Raw genomic sequence first — 22,387 nt, forward strand, 5'->3', positions numbered from 1 at the left:
GTACTTTCTATGCTAAAATTAAAACTTATTCCCTAACCTGCCATAAATACTCATGTGAATACCATCTCGGTATATACACATTTCTCACCGTGTCTGTGACTTCGGCTGTCCAGAGCAGGGTGTAAGAGGTCCGTTGGCACACCCCCCAAGTATAAGGGGGAGTCAACTCTCAGCCTCATTCCTCCTCCCCTTATCTCCTCTGCCCAGTCACTGACAGCAGCAGAGATGAGTGAGCCACGTTTTTCCAATGACAACTGTTTCCAGGCTCCATCACAGTAGCTAAGCCCAACCCACATGCTGAGTTCAGTCACATGACCTTCAGAGGCAAGAATGAAGGACAGGAGGCCAGCCTCCAGCTCCACCTATTAATATAACCAATAGCAGAATATCGCAAGCTGTTGTTTTGTCACACGATTCTCCAACTTTTTTCAGAATGTTTTCAGTTGTCAAACATTTAAATGTGCTCCTCACCAGCATGTAGTCTTCACTTTGGGTGTTGTATGTAAATAGCAATAGTGCATTTAGCTGGTCTGTCCTGAAATCCATAGAAATGTGAAAGTCCTGCCCTCCACTGAACACATCTCTGCCCAACTCTAAGTAACCTAAAACAAGGAGATAATCATTACCGACACCAAGGGCTAAAGAAAGAAAGACAATTTTTCAATTTTTTTCATGACCTAGAAATCAATTTTATGCGTCTTATTTAAAATGAGTCAGACGGGTTCTATCATGCATTCCAAAGTGAGAGAACAAAAACAGATTAGATGAACAGGCTCTTTTACAAAGCAATAACGGGCGAAAATTCACTGATGAACTTGATGTTTTGCACAGGGGCCAATGAATCTATCCAAATGATATTAACATAAACCAATAACCTCAATACCAAAAACACATCCAGAAAGCATCTAATTAATTAATTCACAAAGTGTTGCGATGACTTTAGAACTTAGATTATAGATTAGATATATATATATCCCCCCACCGTGCTGGTGGGGGGACCAGGCATATATATATATATATATATATATATATAGATTATAGATTAGATTATATGTGAACACAGTCGGCTCACCAAAAACAGGTTTTCTTCTGCTCTGCCATGGTAATGCATGCCTATTGTCATGTTCCAATAGAAAAGGATATATTTAATGTCTAATAATCCATGGGATCCTACCATGACCAAGAAAATGGGCTCCAGTCACAGTTTGAGTGGGACATCCTTCCCAGTTTTCATAAATGGCCACCTTCTTTGTGGCTTTTGCCCAATCCAGGGAGCTCCATTCTTCTGAGGGACTGTCAGTCATTTTAAAACTCACATCTTTGAGGCAACCAGAGAAACCCGTCTGTACCAGTTTGGCATCACCTAATGAGACAAGCAATGATAAATACCATAAATATACACAAGTCACTTTATATGTCCAAACTATAATATGATCATATGAATAGTTGGAAAGGGGCAGCCAGTGGCAAAATGGGTAGAGCACACGCCGCCATAAACAGGATGCTAAAAGGTCCTTCCTAGCAACACTGGTTCACTTTCCGCGATTTTAATTTGCTACATTTAATTTGCCACTCTCTCACCCGCATTTCCTGTCAGACGTCATGCTATTTGCCTGAAGGGCCAAAAAAAAAAAAAAAAAAAAAATTACTGGGAAGCCCATCAGCCCCTAATTATGTAAAGCAGGATGTTGGTCTATCAGTAGTGAGGCCTAACTGCTTTCTTCAGGAAAAAGAGAAGAAGTTTGGTGCCATTACATTCTGAGAGACACAATAAATTACGTTACAAATAAGCAGCCAATATGGCCTCAAATAAATTTAAGTTTAAAATTAAACTCAAATCTGAATTGAGTTTGTGGGGCTGAATTTACCTGAATCCTCTCTTAGCAAAGTAAAGTCTTCAGGAAGTCCTCCAATGAACACTCCTGTGTTTTCACCAATGATGGTGCTGCCACTGGAACCTGATGCAATTCCTAGTGAGCAAGTATGGGATGGAAAGCATTTGAAAAAAGGGAAAGAAAACATAAGAATGTTTGAAAAACATGTCTGAGAACAACCGAGGAATATAAATGTGTTTATGCTGTATGTGTGAAACTGTTTTTTTTTCTCATCACACACAGATTGGCTGGGATTAACCTGGTTAAGTCCTCCATGCAGAGCTGGGGGATTTACATACAGTACATGGAAACACACCTACACACACAAAACTTGTTAGCCTCACACCACTCACAAGAACATGTGAGAATCTTCACATGAACAAACAAACATAAACACACCTGTACTTTTGTCCTCACACACAGCTGATACACGTAGTGATCGGTATGAATATGAGAAGAGTTACCTCTGTATTGATTGTTTACAACAAGTGTTCCCACGGCCATTCGCCTTGTCGCTATAATGTTGTGCCAGCGTCCATCGTTGTAGCGTATCCCTCCGTCACCCTGTATGCTCACAGCCACTGCTGAGCCCTACATACAGTACACAATCACATGTACACTAACGGTGTTGTGAAGACGACCAATGAACTTGTACTTGTCTCCTGATTCCCACCATTCGTCTAGCATCTTTGTGTTTTACAGTAATCTCTAAAGTAAATCTATGACCTCTGGCTCAACAGAGACCACTTTTAAAATCAAAGCGCAATCAAACACGCTTACTTAGTAACATTTTAAATTATTGGCTCTTTATCCCCCTCTTGTGCGAACAAGGTTAGACAATAATTGATGACACACATCATGCACACACCACCCTCAAAAGATTGTGAACATACACATGTAATCATCAAAGTGTTGTTACAGGGCTTTTTGCTACCTATTAAGTATGACATCACTGTTGTGATGCAGCTTTTAGCAAGTAGGCAGGGACTAATGTAGTAAAACAAGAGTAACTGTTATGTGCACTCTCACACAAACACAATGACATATATATCCAGACAGAGACACACACACAGTGATGAAGATTTAATGATGAGATCAATAAATGTATGAATGCCAGAGTATATCAGCCTCTGACATCTTTACTGCCTTTGGTAGACAGATCTACTTAACAAGACAACAGGGGAGGAGTTTCTGTACAGCTTTCTTTTGCTCTCTTTGCACAAACACACCAGGCTGGGAGGTGGTGGCACACTGGAAGGAACTAACAGGAGGTGCTCAAGTTCAAGCAGTCAAGTGAATTTGTTCGAAAGGTGGAAGTCTGATTGGGATGTTTCACCAGTTTAGAAATATGTGAACATAAAGAACCTGAACTTAGCTGAATTCTCTCTCTATCTCTCTCTCTCACACACCCATCAAGATAAATTTGAACTCTTTTTATGATCATCTTGGCTGCCCATCCACTCTAAGATGCCATTTTTAACCACCTTCATTTGAAAAGTTTCTCAGAATAGATAAATTCATAAGTTTGGTTTCCACTTATTGAGACTGAGCTAAGCACAGGATCAATTTTATAAATCGGCTCATTCAACCCCTCTGCTGAGTCCAGCACTACAGAGATGAGTACAGATGGTGATAATAAACCTCCTGATCTGTGCAGCCTTTCACTAGCTATACTTTTGCACCTGGATGAGATCTTTTGCCACCCTGTACAACACTTCCACCGTGTACCAGCGGTGCTGGTGGCAGGTTTACGATTATGTCATCTCAATTTCAGCTTAAGGGGATCTCTAGACTGTAGCTGCTCACTTGGAATCTGCCTCTCTGGATTACAAGATCACTCCTCAATTTATGACTGTTGGCAATGTGTTAAACTCTGGCAGACATTTCAAGGGCCAGCTAAATTTCATTGAACAATGCTAGGTGAAAATAGTCAATGTTTGAAATTGAGCATGGAGTTGAAACCTTCTTGTGAATAATGTGAATAAAGTGCTGTAAAGCAAGTCACTAATTGTTGGCATATGGCACCAAAAAGTTAATTCCACTACAGTCATAAATCATTGTATTTCCATTGAAAAATGTCTTAACATTGTCAGCTCTGTGACCTCAACAGCGTCTCTGTGCTCACGCGGCCATTTTATTATTATTATTATCCAGATTTTGTTGTCCGACCCTTCTCTGCTTCTGATTGGCTAGTAAAATTTGTTATGTTGAGAGCAAGAGCGACATTCGGCTAATTCCACTGGTCAAAGTATTTATCTAAACAGATTCCAAAGTGGATTTACAGTCTTTTTTTTCCCCTCGCACATTGCAGAAATACTTTAAACCCCAAATGTAAAAAGCAGTCATCAAAGGTGGGTGTCACGGCATTTAGCACTGTCACATCAGAGTGACAAAGTTCTGGGTTTGAACCCTGAGTTTGGAGACCACATCATTACCTCTCATTACACCAGTCACATGTATCAACATATACCTCCATAATCGGACAGGCAGCAGTCCATAAAACAACCTGCTTCAATGGAAAGAGAGAGTATGTGTTTGTGTGTGCTTCTTCATGTGTGTCACACAGTTTGACAGTTTGACTTGAGTGCTTTGGTCGATCTCTTCTACATGCAAAAGAATATTGTTGAGTCTTCATGTTTCCAAGTATGTGTGTGGTAGCTGGCATGTGCACATATTTATGAGCATATCACTTTCCTGTGTCATGCTAAATTACTCCCCCCTGCACTGGTAATCCCATTAGGCTAGCTCAACAGGCTAATAGGGGCAAGTAATGGGCCCAGCTATATGTATCTAGGGGAACACTAATAAGCCATGACACCACTCCCACTGTTAATTACCCCAAACTACCCTAAACAAAGGAATCAACCCAGTTGGAGAAGACACACACAGACACTCCATTGCTCTTCTAGTACACACAATCACAAACACACACACACACACACATTAACATTGCAAATCACCAAAGATCTGTGCACACACAGACATCCAACAGTCACATTTTTATAAAGATGTTCTGATATTATTAGTATTGAATAGTGATGGGAAGGAAAGTATAAGTGTGTGTTTGAGTGTGTAATTAGTTGGTGGTCTCATGAAAGTATGTGTAATCATCTCCCATCATCACTTTCATCATCGAAGTCATTGACTCTTTAACCCTTCTACATGTGTCTGTATGGATGGATAAGGGAAGCCGGGCTGTGTATTTCTCTCTGTGGGTGTGTGTGTGTGTATGTGTGTTCGGGTGCAAAGCTTAATTAGCTTGCAATTGGTATTCACGCGTGGTGACTGCAGGGAATGAGTTAATTGCAGTCCAATTCAAACGTTGACACACTTTAAAAGTTTTTTCCCCTTTCCCTGTCTCCCTGACAGAAACCAATGAGGGGCTACAGATCACGTTTATTAGATGAGAGAAAGCGAGTGAGGAAATAGGAGACACGCATCAGGAGCAAGAGTGAGGGGAGGAAAAAGAGAAAAATGCAGGTGAAGGTGAGCGAGTAAGTAAAGTAAGTCAGATGAAGTAATAAAGTAAGAAACAAAACAAATGAAAAAAGTATGATTGGTTCACTTCAACAACACAATAAATATAGAATAAAAACACAGTACAAATATAAAGGTGTGAAGGACAGGACACCTGCTGCAACTCCAGTGGCCTGACTCAAAGCAACACAAAGCGCAAGACAAGTGCCAAATTGTTTAGATAGCAAATACACAGGTTCATCTGTGTGTCCAGGGCATGCTGAAATCAGGTGTGGTCATAGGTATTTTGAGTGCATCGTGATCTTGGGACAGTGAAAGTAAACGAAAAGCAAAACCCCATCTTTAGTGTGTGATACAGTATTTCATGTCATTTTAATGTCACATTGTCAAGAGAATAATATATACACCTACACTGGCTTCATGCCTTTTCAAACTGAAAATGGCTTCATGTGTTTGGACAAGTCAGGTGGAACATTAAAATACAGCCTACAGACAGCTGGAGCATTTTTTTGTGGCATAGTGTGTGCTACACAATGTTATGGATATCCATAATGAAAGAAAGTGCAGAGAAGTGCTGTTACTTACTACTTGGTAAATCCACCACATTTTTTGCCATCCATAAACAGACTAACCACATATATATTATATCATATCAGATAACATAAAAGTGTCTAGCATGTTGACTTGTGTTGTTGCTTTTTTTTGGAGCTGTACTGTATGCAGTGTATGATTCACTCAGGCCTCTCTTCCCCCTCAGTGTGCACAGAGCTGCAGGATATGACACTGGACTCATAATATGGCATCAATAAAACTTAAAACCTAAACCATTATGATAGCAATCTCCCTGGTTGCAAGTTCACCTGGCTTTTTAAGGGAATGGAAGATGCCACTCTGATTAGTTTAATGTATGTTATGCTTAAAACACAACCCTTTTGAAACTGAAACAGCAGCTGTTTTTTGCCGTTTAAACTGATAGAAGTGTTGTGGTCATGCTGTCAATGCATTTGTGCCGAGTGCTTTCTACCATTTACATTAGGCTGTTAAAATCAAGCCCCAGATGTTTATTTGACAGTGTTTGACTCAACTTGGAATAAAACTTCCATTTTCTCACAGAGGAGAGTTTCTGCTAATTGAAAGACTGTAGTCTTGAAATCAATTTGCTTGTAGTCTTAAAAGTATGATAGAAAAACAAAAGATACATACCTGTGGGTCAAACAAAAAGTACGGCCGTCCGTTTTTCATCTGAACAGCCAGAAACTCTTCCTGATTTCCAGGAGAGAACGCACAGAGCAGCAGACCATCTTGGGACCAAGTCCTGAAACTCAACCTAACACCTGATTCAAAATAAGATGGGGAACAAGTGTGTTTGTAGAAACACACAGAGAGAGCGAGGGAATGAGAGAGGGGGGTGGAGAGAGCGAGAGAGAGAGCAAAAGATTAAATTTACTTTCATTTGTTCTAAAGAATTAATTTAACATCGTATACCTTCAGAACAAATCAGATTCTATCAGACTGTTTTAAAAGAATCCATACCACATATAATGAAACTGAAGAACCATGTAATGTCTTCCTTTAAAAACTTAAAACAGCATAGGAAGTAACATTTTACTGAACACCAGATTCTTTGGAGTTGAGTTGTGGGAGCTGTAAAGTGGATCAGTTACAGGCAGATACAGGGCAGCACTCCCAGCCTGCCATCTACATTAAAAAGAGACACCATCTCTGTATCTGCGCCTTCTGAATACTAGAAAACTTTCATTTGATCATCAAGTCCATTTGATGTAGGAAGTAACCTTCCTGAGCACAGCTCCATGACCACTGACACCACAACGGTGATTTATCACCCGGTCAGAGTAGCCATTTAGAGAAAGTTGTTTCTTTAAATGTGGAAGTCTGACACACCATATTTGTCTGCATGTGAGTAAATATGAAAGAAGTGATAGATTAAACTTCTGAAGTTGTAAAATTATATTATTACACACAAGTAGGCAGACCATCCTCCATAACTTTAACAGGTCGCACTTATTACTTACTGATCTCTTGTTTTCTCTTAAAGCTACAATCTTACTGTATTTATTTCTGAAAAGACATAAAAATTAAAAGACTTAGCAGGCGTAAAAAGAAATACATTTTTTATGAAAGTACATTAAACAGATGTTCATTCATTCCACTGTTGCTTCAGCCCATTCAAAAGCCTTTGCACTGAATAATAGTTTTGTTTTTTGTTTTTCTTCCAAAGATTATGATAGATACTTTTACACATGAGTTTTTGTACTAAATTGGATGAAAACTGGTGCGAGAAATTGTGAGTTCTTCTCAAAAATGTTTTATTAGGTCACAGTGATTTTGACATTTGAACACCAAATACTAATCTGTCCAAAATTGAAAGACATTTACTCAAGGCATTACTACGATATTACTTAAATGGAAATTCGACAGACAGGCATAAAACATGAAAACATAATGCTTCTGGCTCTGACTTAACCAGCTTTATCACAATTACCTCCTGTGATTTCACACTATTTATAGAAAACATTGAAATGTTTGAGAATCTTAGTTAAATGTGTTAAACTATGCAACTCTCAATCACAAATTCAGCAATGTGGGAAACTTATGGGCTCTTACGCCAGCTTAGCACACACACAGTGCAGAGAATTCAGCCAGTGTACTGTCTTGTCATGTCACTCCAGATCAGAGATTGAATCTTAATCCATGACTAGATCCACGTAGCGTCACACAGCATACGGTTTTATGTGTCTTTGACTATGCATGGCGTTTCTGCAGCTCTATCTGTCTTTGTAGAAAACAGATGTGTGGGAAGATCTAAAGAGTTGGACGAAGGATTCAGCAGAGGCCGGTGTAAAATAATTAGTGTGTGAATTCACTTAACATGGAGAGAAGTCAAAGAGTTGTATGGCACACTCAAGTTGAATACAGATTGGCTCTCTCTCAGTGTAGACAAGTTTTACTCAATTTTGAATAAAGAGTATTTTTTCTGTTGTAAGCATGGGTCTATTAAAATCTGATGGCTTCTATACACCAGGACCACTCAAGAATCTCAGACAGCTTTTCAAGATGAGTGACAGATGTACAGCCTGTAGATATGTAAACAATATCACTGCAAATACTGCAAACAAGCTTTGCAGTAGTATATGTCAAAAGCCCATATTTGAAAATATGTTCCTCCCAATGAATTCTGTTGAATTCTACCAGAAACTCAGCTTAACACCAATCCAAGGCAAGAGTTGCAATCTCTAAATAGAGTGATGAATGTAATGGTTAATGATTTATAAACCACTCTACAAAAAGTACAGTAACGGGCTGTAACACAGAGCAAAGACAAAAATGCTCTTTACATTGCACTGACTTGCATTCTGTACATCAAGTGGACATGTGTCATTTACATTCATGACCTTGTCACCACAAAGATGAGTGAAGTCATGACAGATACCTGACATTACATTATCCCGTTTTAACCTTCTCTCTCTGCCACGCTCTACTCATCTCCCATTCGTTTTTCCTTCCCTCTGCTTTTAACCTTCCTCTTCTTTTTTGACCTTTTCATTCCTCTTTTCTCCAACTATTGTCCCGCCCTGAATTCTTTTTGCACCTTCAATTCTCCTCTTACCTCTTATTCCCAACTTTGCTACTTCCAATCAATCCCTTTCCTCCCACTTTTAATGCTCCAAGTCTGATGTAATCATTAGCTGTGCAAAAACAGACTGCAGGCAACATCAAAAAGAGTTCACAAACAAACAAGCCCGTATGGGGGACCAAGTCACACATGTAGCATGATACTGGACGAGTCCATCCTCATCAGCCTTGGACAAATATATAGTACACAAAACATAAGTGTACAACGGATAAAGACATTAGATGCTAAACGATGATGTATTACATTGTGGTATATCTTCTTAGAAATGTGCAATAGCCTGACGTTTTCCACAATGCATTAACGTCTAAAGATGGTTTCTCTCCCATTATTTGCAACGACAGAGGGATCATTGTGATTATAAAGGTGTTTATCATGTATGCAGAATATACAACCACCATGAGAGAGAGGGGACATGTAGTAAAGGGACACGGTTTGGTTATGAACCCAGGCAGCTGTGGTTAATGTGAAGCCTTTGTGGTATGTGCTTCGGCAGGTGTGCAACCAGGGCACAACCAGGGAGCGTTGTTTTGCATATAATTGACCGTTCTGTGTATAACTAATATGTTTCTGTTAAATAAATAAATAAATGCTTGGCCTATCTGTTTGGTCCAAATGTACAACATCTTAGTGACACTGCTTGTGCTCAGCAATACTTCCTTCAGGTTTCCCCATAGGACTTGTGCTACTTCACACTGACAACCACTTTGGAGCCATCAACAAGAAAACCTGAGCACACATCATGACAGGTGACTCTGCTGCAAAAAGGCAACACACACAAGGATGTACCCAAACCAATAACAAGCTCAAAACACCAGCATGCATGTACACAATTCAATTCTTAATGTTGTGATGAAATGGTGACAAATGATGAACACATCATGAAAAAATTAAATACACTATATTTGCTGCTACAAAGTGTCATACCCAACGTAATTACTTCAAGACAAATACTGGCCTACTTTTCCAAAGTTTAATAAAAGTGACTTGCCCTAAATTGAAAGTATGCTTTAAGTGTCACACCGACTGTGGAGCTGTTAAAATCTACTGTTTATCCTTTCATGAAAATTAATGTGCTGAGCAATTGAAGATGAATTTATTACAGGATCATCCTCTGAGGAACATAAATGTGTTCACAATGGGCTCCTGTTACTTTCTGATATTCTACATGCAGTCGAGGAAATTTTGGTCAGGGACCACAAACATTCATTCCCATTTTAATGGCAATCTGGCCATTTGAGGTGAAGATATCCTGCTTTGAGACAAAGCATTGGACAGACTGCCTGACCAACCAACCAGCGTGTATCATGTCATCCCAGCCTGTCCTTTGACCAGAACTCAAAGAGGAAAGAAACACTTTCTGAGGCTTTAGTCAATAAATATGTCCATGTACTGTGTTTTGTTTTTTTTTTATATGAGTTATACATTATTTAATGTCCTGTAAAGAATACACTTCATGACCTACAACTTCATTAAATCATGCCTCTAGAGTCAAAGGACATACTTACATTATTTTAAACTGAGGTTTTGAAAAACTGAAACTGATGGGAGTTCTTTAAACGTTGATTGTTCATAGTAGATGGGTCTGTCTTTCTGCTGTGGCAAGAGAGTTTTGGATATATTCCACCACATTAGCAAGTAGCAATACTCAACTATTTTAAGTCTTGAGTAAATTCTTATTTCTGACATAGAATTGTTTCATGTATTGTTCCTCCTCTCTCTGTCTTAGTAAACAGTGGAGGTTGTGTGCAATCATCTACACAACATAACCTGAATAACTCCAGTCATGTTAGTTCTCTGCTGGCATTAATCAGAGCCTGGCGTATTAATGAGAGCACGGCAGCTAGCTAATTACACCCATAGATTCTGCAGCAGCCCATTAAATATACAAATGACAGAATTAAAGAGCCCAGCCTCTTCTGATTAATCTTTAAATGGGGAAAAACTAATGATGTCTGTGCAAACTTTCCCTTCACACATTTCTCCCCCTCTCCTCTCAACGTCAATGCCTGGCAATCAATCATATTAATTAAGGGAAAATAATTTGTAGCATTTAACATTTCCCTCTTTCCTGCTCACTTGCTGCAGTGAGGCTGCAGCGAAGTATTGTATTAGATGTTTTGGGAAATTATCCAAATCTATTTATTCTTGCATTAATTTTTATTTTTTTTATATATAATATGTTTGTAATGTTTCATCTCTCTTCATTTACTGTGGGTCAAAGAAATACATCTGGATTAGTGAAAAAATGAGCAGGCCATCATCCTCATTACAAATCAGAAAATTTCAGGCTGAAATACTGAAGAATAATAAATGAGGAGCGAGGACTTCATAAAGTGTTTTGTACCGGTATCCATTAAAATTTATTTTTCTTTCTTGACAAATATCACATTCCAGTGTTAACTGAGATGCACAGACCTTGATAAACAAGATGAGAGGGAAGTTACAATAATTGGGTCTTGGATACAGAAACATTACAGGTAAGATAAATGGACTAGCATGCATTTATGGAAACAAGCACTTAAGAGGGTATTCATATCACAGCATGATTGCATATCGTTATAATCCTGTTTTATCTAAAGTAAGATTCAGTGTGGTAAATATTGACCTCAAGTACCCTAAATTCATTCAGCATTAAGAAGCATCGTTAATCACAAGTGAACTGACTTATCATTTATGGAAAGATATACACGGAAAACAACCTATTTGGTCTAAAATTATTTTAGTAAAGTGGTCATAAAATCACAGGTGAAAGGGCAAATATCAAGTGATTTTATATGGTAAACCTTTTAGATCTTAACTAAATTTAACACAGACTATTGGGCCTGTTCAAAGAGCTGTCATTAATTCAAGTATTTCAGAAATGAAAAAGCCTAACCCGAAATAACCTCAATTTACTATTTAAGTACACAGTAAATTATAAATATTTCAAGAAAGGTGTATAATGTTTGGGGGAAAATGATGATGTTCTGTTTCCTGCCCATCAGGATTTTCCAAGGCATCAATTCCACAAAACTCCAGTTTTCTGGGGACTTAAAAGAACCCATTTTAAAACAGTGTAGGGTCCAAATGCTGCGATGTGCTTTGATTGAGATATCATGGGACATTAGGAAACTGACCAAAAAGACTTGTCAACTTGTATGAAAATTTTACGTTCCTTATCGTCGGAGGTTTCCGCAAGACATCAACGATTGACGAGTCTTTCCTCAGTGATCAATTGACTCTCGAGGGGGCATTACACTGCATTACATTCATAATCCAATTTGGCTTTGATTTGTTCGCTGTTCCGTGCACTTCGATGGGAATAATTGTCTGTAGATGATGCTATTAGTATTGATGGTTGTAAAAAGGGCGATGGTTTGAGGACTGCCGACACATTGATGGTCCAGAATAGATCCGGTCTGAAAGTGATTGTCTGATCCATTATCCTTTATGAAGGAGGAGAGTGAAGGAGATGAGACAAAACCCCCAATAACTAAAATCATCATCTATTTGCTGGTAGTATTCTGAGAAATCTATTTACCTTTGTGCTGAAGGAGCATGAATGTGATCAAAAATTTGTCATTTGTTGATGTGAAATAAAATCGCTATGCTCAGCAAAAGCAACGAGAGCAAGAGCGAGTCAAGAGAAACAATAATAGGTAATCCAGAAGCTGGTTCTTGGGAGTTGAATAAAAATGTGCTTTACTAATTTTAGTAATACTCCCTTCCCCCCCCCCATTCATGCCGTCGTGCACATGTAAGGCACTTCCACACATAATACCAAGACATGAATGCAAGAGAATTTATAGTATAAAAGAAAATAACATATTTATAGGTCATGTTTTCTTTTTTCCACCCATTTAGTTTTGAATGATTTTGTTGGTTACTTTTATGTCACTTACCATTTCAGATCTACACTTCCTGCCTCTGCGATTGTTTGCCCCGCCCCTGATTTCTTGCACCTGTGCCTCGTTGCCTCCCCTCTGCTGGTGTCTTTCGTCTCTGTGCGCTCCCACCTCTGTGCTACTTCATCTTTGTTCTCATGACAAGAGCTCCAGTTTTTCTACATTTTAGATTTTTCTTTGTTGTTTTTCCACACTACACTTTTTTGAGCTAGCTATAGTGTCGATATCCTGGACTTGTCACTGGCCCCTACTGATTCAAAATTTGGGGAATTTTTAATCATTGCCTTGCTGTTAACATCTGGAAAATAAAAGATATTAATCTTCTTAATATAAAATTAACAGTGTAGGCAATATAAGATTTTTACTCAGTTACAAAAACTTGAGGCATAAATACATTATTTTGTTTCATCACAAACTCACGGTATCAAACATGTTATATTCTAATAAACCGATAATTTTCTGTTATTTATATTATATTTGAATAATTAGATGAACTGTTAATTATCCGTCCTTAAGCAGACTATTTGCAGTCAAACAAAAAAGTCAAGAAAGTGGTCAAGAAAATGCTAAAGGAAGTGATTGCTCTTATTTTTCACATTTCTGTCAACTGACTTCTTCCTTCTTTCGATTAAAAATATCACTTCCTTTGGTCACATGATTGGTCACACTCCAATCATGTGACTCTTTTCAGTATTATTTTGTTTTGTAAGCTCCAAATAATTCAGATTGAAATGAACTGTGCATGGATCACCACAGTGTGGGGGTACAAACATTATGGGTATTTTGTGCAGAGGTTGTTTGACCAACACAGACAGCTTTGCTAGCCTCATAACCGTTAAGCACTGTCACACGGGGATTACAGATGAAAACCTTTATCTGCACAAAGATAGAGAGTTTAAAAAATGGTTTGCCAACAGATGTAAATTGTTTGTTGACATTTCGCTGACTTGGAAAGACTGTGTCCATCACCTAAGTTTAAACACTGCGGCCACACAGAAAAAAAATAAATAAAATAACTGGTGATACAGGGTTTGTGCTGGAAAGTCGAAGAGCTTTGCCTGCTCAAATCCCACTGATTAGTATCAGCAGTCATTAATTATGAGCATCAGACTGGGTGATGTTCTCAGATGAAGCAGAACATGTTTGGCTGTGCTGCTCAGCCCCCTAATGATGCTGGTAAACAGAAAGATAATTGACCTTTAAGATGACTGGGGAAGTTATTCTAAAAGGAATGTCACTAGAAAACGGGGAGAATGCAGCGTGATCATAGCAACACAAAAACATAAAAACAGTATTATGTGTATGCATTTTCCAAAACAGACAGAGAGACATGCTATTCTTTGTTGCTATGCAAACACACACATACAAACACACACACACGAATAGAGATACTACCTGTGAAGTCAGTGTTGACAGGAAGAGTGTCACTGGGAAACTGGTAGTAACTGTTTCCGGGGAATCTGGTCCCTCTTACAACAGGATCGTTTGGGTCAGAGAGAGAGACATCTGTCCTCTCCACCTAAAAAATAAAAACACCATAGAACAAAAATAAGAATGCTAAGACATCCTCAGTGACGATGCTCACAGCTGATATTAAGCAAGTGTAAGGTTTATACCATGTTAAGGTTGGCACCTGCTAATATTTGCCAAGTAACACAAAGTACTTCTACTTTATAGCTGTTCAGTCAGTAACCAAAGCAATGGAAAAGCTGGAATGTGCCCTGATGGTGGAACAAGGGCTTGAAAGTGTGTGGCAAATTTATATTCAACTACTGTGAAAGAAAAAATTCAGTTGGGTAAACAAATATAGACCTTATCATGGCACCAGAACTCTGCGCCAATGCCTCTATGTCAAAATCTTTCAGTCTGACATGAAGTGGTGGAACAACTATGTGCTAAGTTACATTCTCTACAGTATTTGTGAATAGGCCTATCAGTAGTGCACAGACATGAACATTTTCTTGCGAAAACAAAAAACGTATGAAAAAAATAATGTGGTGTTAGTCAATACTCTTACAGACCTGATAAAGTGGATGTGGTCCATTGAGTTGGAGTGGAGGGTCCCAGTCTATCTGAATCGTGGTTTCATTTACTGGATGTAATCGAGGTGGAGACAGCCCCCTTGGTGCTGCGGACAGAAAGTGAGAGAGTAAATTAACATTTTAGTTACATTTCATAATATGAAGATTTGTGAGCTTCATGCCTACTTCTACAATAAAATATTTGTATCTAAAACATGAGTATACATGTAAAAAATATTCATGTCTTTATTTTATAAATAAATTGATTTTTTTGCATGTTGATTTTATTTATTTATTTATTTTTTGAGTATAATTAATTCCTCATGTCTATTTTATAGCTAAACTAGACAAAAACCCCATTTTCTTTGAAGAGAGGGTCAATTTAATTTCCCTCTTTCACTTTAGATGTTAAATTAAATGTCCCTTTGAAACACACTGGAAGGTAGTGAAGCTGCAGTCTCAACATGTATCATAAATAAATCAACCAGAGCGGGGCTCATATGGTGAGAGGAGTTATATAAGAATGGAGAGAGAAACATGGCAAGTGATGGACTGGTGCGGAGATGGGAAAGATGTGTGTATATTAAGTGTCATTCCATCGTCATGTTTCTGTGTGTGTGCGCATTTCAGTAATGGTCTAAATGGTCTATGGTAGGAGTAAATTAGCTTTCAGTGACACACATGCGAACCATCTTTAGTGTGAGTTCTAATAGAGCTTTTAAAAGGAGGTGGACAGCTTGTCTTAGGTGGCTCATCTTGAAACATCAAACCATAAATTACCTCCAATCGATAGCTTACCAGTCTATTGAAATTGAGCTATGGTGACATTTAGAACACACGCGCACGCACACACACGCACAATCACCCAGAAGTCTTGCTTTACACCTGGGTGTACTATTTAGATTTTTGGTGTTCGAGGCTACAGAAAGAAAGCTGGTAGATTTAAACACAAAACATACTTCCCATGCCTGCTTGGGTTTTCTCCGGGTACTCTGGTTTCCAAAGACATCATGTTTGGGTTAACTGGTGGCTCTAAATTGTCCGCAGGTCTGACTGTGAGTGGCTGTTGGTCTCTGTCTGTCTCTGTGTGTTGGCCCCGTGATGGCAACCTGTCCAGGGTGAGCCTGCCATCACCTAATGTGAGCTGGGATTGGCTCCAGCACCCTCCAACTCGGAGACGGATAAGTGGTTGAAAATGAATGAACGGAAAATGAATGTATTTTCTGCCTTATCATATGTTCCTGTAATGGGAGTCTCTGGAAGCACCTGCAGCCACACAGTCAAAAGCCCTGAATTTGGCAGACTGACTGGGATGCTTCTTTTAATAAATGTTTTTCACCAGGGTTTTGAGTGTGACCGACCAACAGGTCAACGTAACATTTGACCTGCATGCACAAGTTTCAAGTGTGCCACCAACTGCATCCCTTCAAGCCACTTTTGTGTGTGTGTGTGTGTGTGTGTGTGTGTGTGTGTGTGTGTGTGTTAATGTTTGATCATGGCTTTGGTTTCTTATCAGACAGTTTTCCTCCCTAGTGAGTCTCTCTAATGTGCTGTCCTGTATTCTTTGCTTACCTGTGTCTGCTTCTTAATTCACTGAAATGTACTTAACACTTACACATTCAGTTTGACAAAGCCACTTGCTTTATCATGAATGCACTCTGAAACATATGTGTATACACACACACACACACACACACAAGGTTAACAGTCCACCAGAAAGGTTAATTTTAGCTGCCGACATGGTAATGAAGCAGCTAAATCATGGGCCAGCTCCCAGGAGCAACTGTGCATGTGTGTGTGTGTTTTCTGTTTTTACAGCAACTGACATGTCTTAACAGCCTCTTAACGTACAGTTACACCACACACACAAGCACACCACTTATTGACATGGCGATCCCTTGCCATGCATATTTCTCTCCTCAAGAAGGGCCTTAGGCCAATTATGCGTAAATCAATAAAGTTCCTGTTCTGTTGAGTGGTGTTACAGTGTGAGTGTGTGTGTGTGTGTGTGTGTCTCTCTTTGTGTATGTCTTGTAGAACAAGCCTTTATGGATGTAGGATACATAAAACATCACCATCAGCCCCTGATTAGCCACTCACTTTACGTTGTGATCGATAACTTTGTGGGAAGACACACAATGAAACAACTGCATATGCATCAACACACATGAACAGAGAGCCTTTTTTTTGCGTTGTGATGTCTGTCTCAGTGTGTGCACTAATGTTTAGTCATGTGCTTTGGTGTAACTCCAGTGGTTTCACAGATGCTGTCTGCTCACTTACAGCAGATGGTAGCTGGCTCGATTGGCCCAGCCTTGTGTGCAGTAGATTTACCAGCACATCAGTACTGCACTCAAGTAGCTCTTACAAGGAGTACGCCTAATGTGAAGATAATTTCCTCCACAAACTGAGTTTCTTTCAGGATACCTCAAAAATTTTTCTTCCATTTTTGCAGAATAGCACTGGGAGATAAACTTTTGGACAGATTTGTGAGTTCAACATAACTGTTGTAGGTGAGAATTTTTTCAAAAAGATGTTTTACCAAAAGAATGGTAAAAACAAACAAACAAACAAAAAAAAAAAAAAAAAACAAGCCAATAGTTCTTCAGAACTTCCTTCCATCTTACAAACAGCTCAGCTTTCATATAGAGGAAATCTTTCTTAATGCAATACCAGTTAGATGGTATCACCCAATATCTCTCTGTTTTCTGTGCTTCCACAATGATGGAATGAAAAAATAAATTTTTTGTGGAGCGACAGAACAGAAGCACAACACCCAACGGAGTAGCACATGCTATGCAAATTTTTTGGAGATTAAAAAAGAAAAATCTGCCAAACGGCATATGCCATTATCATTTCTTATAGTTGAAACAAGGGACATCTTTGGCGTTGGATGAAACAAAACGGTGGCAACAGATGTGGCTGTTAAAAATACATTCAAAAAGTCAACTGGGTCCAATAAGCCATATTGTATTGTACTGTATTACATTCAAGAGAAATCTTTGGAATCACTTGAAATAAACAGTGTGGCTGTGTCAACAGATGCAGCCATTAAATGTACATTTAAAAAGTCCGCAGATTACAATATGAAGTATCATTCATCACAACAGACATAAGGAAGGAGTTTTTAAGAACTGTGTGAAATGAAAATAATAGGTATGTCAACAGATGTAGCTGTTTAGAGTGTGTTCAAAAGCACGAATCCCTGAGCAAGTATTTATACATGAAAGGATTTTTTCACATCCACTCAGCACACTCATTGTGTATTCACCTAAAAGAATAAACAAAACAAAAACAAAACTGAAAAAAAAAAAAAAAAAACCAACAACAACAAAAAGCATAAAATGAGCTGCAGGAGTAGACGCTGTGAGTGAACAGATGGAAAAGTGTGTTGAAGGGTCAAGTGTGCATTTCTGTGCGATATGTATATTGCAAAATGATACATGTTTCTCTGCTACGGGCTATTTTGTTTTTAAGTTAAAGCGCCAGGTAGAGATCGGAGTGATGAATGGAATCATTGGCAATGTGAAAAAGCAACAGACTGTCAGAAAGAGCCAGATAGATAGACACAAAAAAATTCTGTGCATCTATGTGTGTGCGTGTGTGTGTGTCTCTATGTCATCCTGCACTGATCAATTAGTGTTCATCTCATTCCTAGAGATTTGTGCCTGAGTTATTAAACACAGCTAATTCATCCCACTTCCATAATGGTTATAAATCTAAGGAAGAGAGAGAGACATTGCATGTGCGTTTCTGTAGCTGTGTGTGTGCGTGTGTGTGTGTGTTTGATTCATGGCCAGCAGGAAGTGTGAGCTATGCCACATTTTTCTCCTTGTAATTAACAGTAAATTGTTTTTACTGCTGCTTGCCATGAATATCCCCTCTGGTTAACACGACAAATGCTGTCGACACTCAAGTACCCAGTGACAGACTATGTGCTTTTGGATGTGTGAGTGTGGTTGTGGGGGTGTGTACATACAGTGCAGAGGCTTGTGTTGCAGTAGTTGTGAAGGAAACACCACACACTTTGGCAATTAAATACCAGATACGGTATGTAAGTCATCTGTTCCTCATCATCCAAACAAAAAATTAAAGAATATTTTAAACAGAGGTCCCATTAAAAGGAGCTTGTCATACATACGTGTAACAGATCCTACCGCTCTGTCTCGTCCTACACGGACGAGCAGGGGCGCTTCATTAGGCTGTATCAAAGTGGCTGTTTGCATTTAGTACATCGGTTTATATAGTCATTTTAAACAGAGTTGCTTACTGGTGCCATGCAATGTGTATGGGTTGTTTTTTTATCTAATATATAATTTTATATATAAATAAATCAATATATAATTTTACCTGCTGGCAGGGTCTGTCCAGGGCTTGGCTCACTGGTGATGCATCCTGTCTTGGTGCATAGTGTAACAGAGAAGTTGTACATATGGTAAGGTTTTAGTCCTTTCACCACATATATGGGCTGTGACAATGGCCCCGCCCTATGCAAGACCTGAAGAAGAGGATGACAGAGAAAATATAGATCATAACAGCAAAGACTGTTTGGAAAGGAGGCGAGAGAGCAACACAATTCAAACTCTACCTATTGCTCTCCTCACTGGATGCAAGCACATGTGTACGTGTCTTACCTGACTAACCACTGGGGGAGCATAGCGATTGCTGGTCTGCTCAGTAAGCAAGTTGACTCGATATTCTGTCACTTGTCCTCTGGCGATGACCCCTTGACCCTCAGTTGAGTTCCATAAAACTTTGAGACTGGTGGATGACAGTGCGGACACTTCTGGTGGAGCCATGAATTCTGGGACTGGAAACATTGGCACACACATCATGGATTTCAGCCAATAATCCACCACTAATTTTTTTTTCTTCAAAATTTCTAAATGATAAATTATTTGTTAAAACAGTATAAATTAGCAATATAGACCACAAGGTAATGATGATATAATCATTAAATTATTAAGTGTTGTAATCAATATTGTAATACTGAAGTATTTAATAGTAATTTAATAGTGTACATGAAAATGATATGGGATCTCCTGAATACAGTCAATGATTTAATGCTAATGTAATGCAGAACACCATTGGCCCGTTAAAAATTATTATTCTACTTAATTTATTAATTTACAAGTTGTTTGAATAGCTTTTTGCATCCAATAATCCAACAATTCCCTATATACAAGTAGTGTTTTCTTTATTTAGTGAGGCAAATTGCCTGCATTAATTAAATTTGCTATCCCAGATCTTAAAGCAGCAGAAAATTAGATAACTTTTAGTGCTCCTTTCAGTACTGTTTATCAGCTTTTATGGACGGGAAACCATAAAAGTTAAACCGTGCTTCAAAAGAGTCTGAAGTGCTCCAACTTGACTCACAACAGGCTTTTCTTCCCTTCAAATCAGTCTAAGTTAATAGAGCTATCATTGATGCAGACATGTGGCCAAACATAACGCTACAGATGCGTTTTCATCACTGACTGGCTATAGTAGCAGATATTAACACTAGGTGGCTCAGTCCCAGCATTGCTGTAACTACAGTTCACATATACTGAAAGTAATTTGTATGAATTCAAATACATAAACGAATGGTTTACCATCAGCTATAAACTCAAATGAAACTGATTAGGAGTAATAACAGAAACTTATTAATACAATCACATAGGATACAATTACATAGCACTGACATAGCATAACACTGATCACATTCAATATTTGTGCAAGGAAATATATCTGAAGATGCATTTTCTTTTAGATTATATGTAATTGAGAGTGACCTGTGAGGTTTGTTTCTAAACTCTGAGATGTAAAGGATTAGATTGCTAACCTCTGATTACTTTATTGTGGTTAAGCTGCCATTTAACTTGACAATGAACTTTCAACAGCAGGTTAAACAAAAAGGATCCAAAAATTTGGATACTAAGACAGACATTGATATTATATACTTGGGTATTATGTGGACTTAATGGATTTAAGTATTCTGTAATAATTTTGTTGTGACAGCCACTATTATACTGTATTAAAGACTAGAGAAAAAGATACTTTTATTCTACTGTTAATGGTATCTAGGTGTAAAATATGCTGTGAAATGTGATTCATAAAAAACAAACAGTCATACTCTTTCTTTCTAACATGGCACATGTGCACGCAAACATGGACACACTCCATATTTAAAATTGTGTTATATGCTTGTTATCCAGTTACATAGCTCAGACTGATGTTCGGGGCAATCGTTTGGTCCTAATGAGCCATATCATCTCTTTGAAATTCAAATACCTTAATGAGTTTCCCCTCCCCCACACATTTTTTTCTAATATCCTTTATTCCCTTCTCTACATTTCCTCTGACAAATGCCTCTTTGTGCTTTTTTTTCTGTTTTCATTCTTTATTTATTTAGTGCAATTTAATTTTAGCAAAACTAAACAGATTATCACCAAATCATTTTATTGAGTGGTTGTGTAGCTGTAATTTTGTCATTCCAATATTTTAACATATTTTGACCACAGCTAATGCTAAATTCTTTTGTTTGACTTGGTTCAGGAATTTACAGCATTTACATTTAAATGCCATTCTAAATTTTGACTAAATTATTTTCCAAATTCATCTGCCAACTTTTTAATCTTACCATTTTGCAAAGCTAACTGCCAGAGTCAAGCCATCATGAGAAACAGGGCAAGCAGTGCTTGACCAATTAAAACTACAAAATGGACGCTGACTGGAGCAACACCAAAGTGGAAGTCCAGTCATTGTTTACTGCCTTGGAACATTGCAGCTGGTTAGATTCAGATTAGAGTAAAATTTATCGGATATAATAGCATAAAATGCTTTCCCTATATTTCAAGAGAGAAGAAAGATAAAAGCTTTTTATGGAGCCAGGAACTAATCACCAAAGTTATGAGAAAATAAAATTATTCAACCATGTTGGTCACCACTTGGCACAGAGCCTAAACCTTTTAAAAACAAAAAATATTCAATCATTATGTCTGATCTTCTGGTGACTGTGAAGTCAATTTGTCTGATGTCTAATTTTTGTCAGTAAAATATGGATTACAAAATATTGTTGCACTGTAATGTACACAGCTACAATAAATCCCCAGATACACCCAAAAGTCTTGAAATGAATACGGGAAAATGTAAATAATGATTATGTTTAACTCTGATCATAATTTATACAAACCTCCTTCCATGGTGCGTGCTGTCGTCCACCCTGATGTGACATCTCCTGCCACATTGATGCTTGTAACTCTCATCTGATAGGTGGAAAATGCTTGCAGACCATCTACTATTGTCCTGTTCTCTGGAGGAGAGAGTGTGGTCCTGTTGGTTAGCTGTGCTTCCGGGAAAACACTTAGATCCAACCAGCCAGAGCTAGAGAACACCTTCTTCTCAACTGCTGTACTTGAAAGCTTTTGTGTTTCGACTGGTCCACGGAGAAAGAGCTCATACCTTGTGATAACACCTGTAAAGAGGGAAAAGATG

The 22,387-nt window shown here is 38.4% G+C and overlaps 1 protein-coding gene across 1 annotated transcript in view; it reads right to left on the reverse strand.

Annotated features, from left to right (window-relative positions):
- Positions 1–22,387, reverse strand: part of ush2a (Usher syndrome 2A (autosomal recessive, mild)) — a 169,802-nt gene that overhangs the window by 98,166 nt on the left and 49,249 nt on the right. The window contains exons 24-34 of the mRNA XM_029498572.1: positions 22,086–22,367; positions 19,546–19,721; positions 19,262–19,409; positions 14,912–15,018; positions 14,286–14,409; positions 6,555–6,685; positions 2,339–2,465; positions 1,869–1,970; positions 1,175–1,363; positions 472–602; positions 89–362 (exon numbers count right to left, since the gene is read on the reverse strand). Of these exons, the coding sequence (XP_029354432.1) occupies positions 89–362; positions 472–602; positions 1,175–1,363; positions 1,869–1,970; positions 2,339–2,465; positions 6,555–6,685; positions 14,286–14,409; positions 14,912–15,018; positions 19,262–19,409; positions 19,546–19,721; positions 22,086–22,367 (1,791 nt within the window). The remainder of the gene's footprint in view (positions 1–88; positions 363–471; positions 603–1,174; positions 1,364–1,868; positions 1,971–2,338; positions 2,466–6,554; positions 6,686–14,285; positions 14,410–14,911; positions 15,019–19,261; positions 19,410–19,545; positions 19,722–22,085; positions 22,368–22,387) is intronic.

This window comes from Echeneis naucrates, chromosome 3 (assembly GCF_900963305.1).
Source record: "Echeneis naucrates chromosome 3, fEcheNa1.1, whole genome shotgun sequence".
Taxonomy (NCBI): Eukaryota; Metazoa; Chordata; class Actinopteri; order Carangiformes; family Echeneidae; genus Echeneis; species Echeneis naucrates.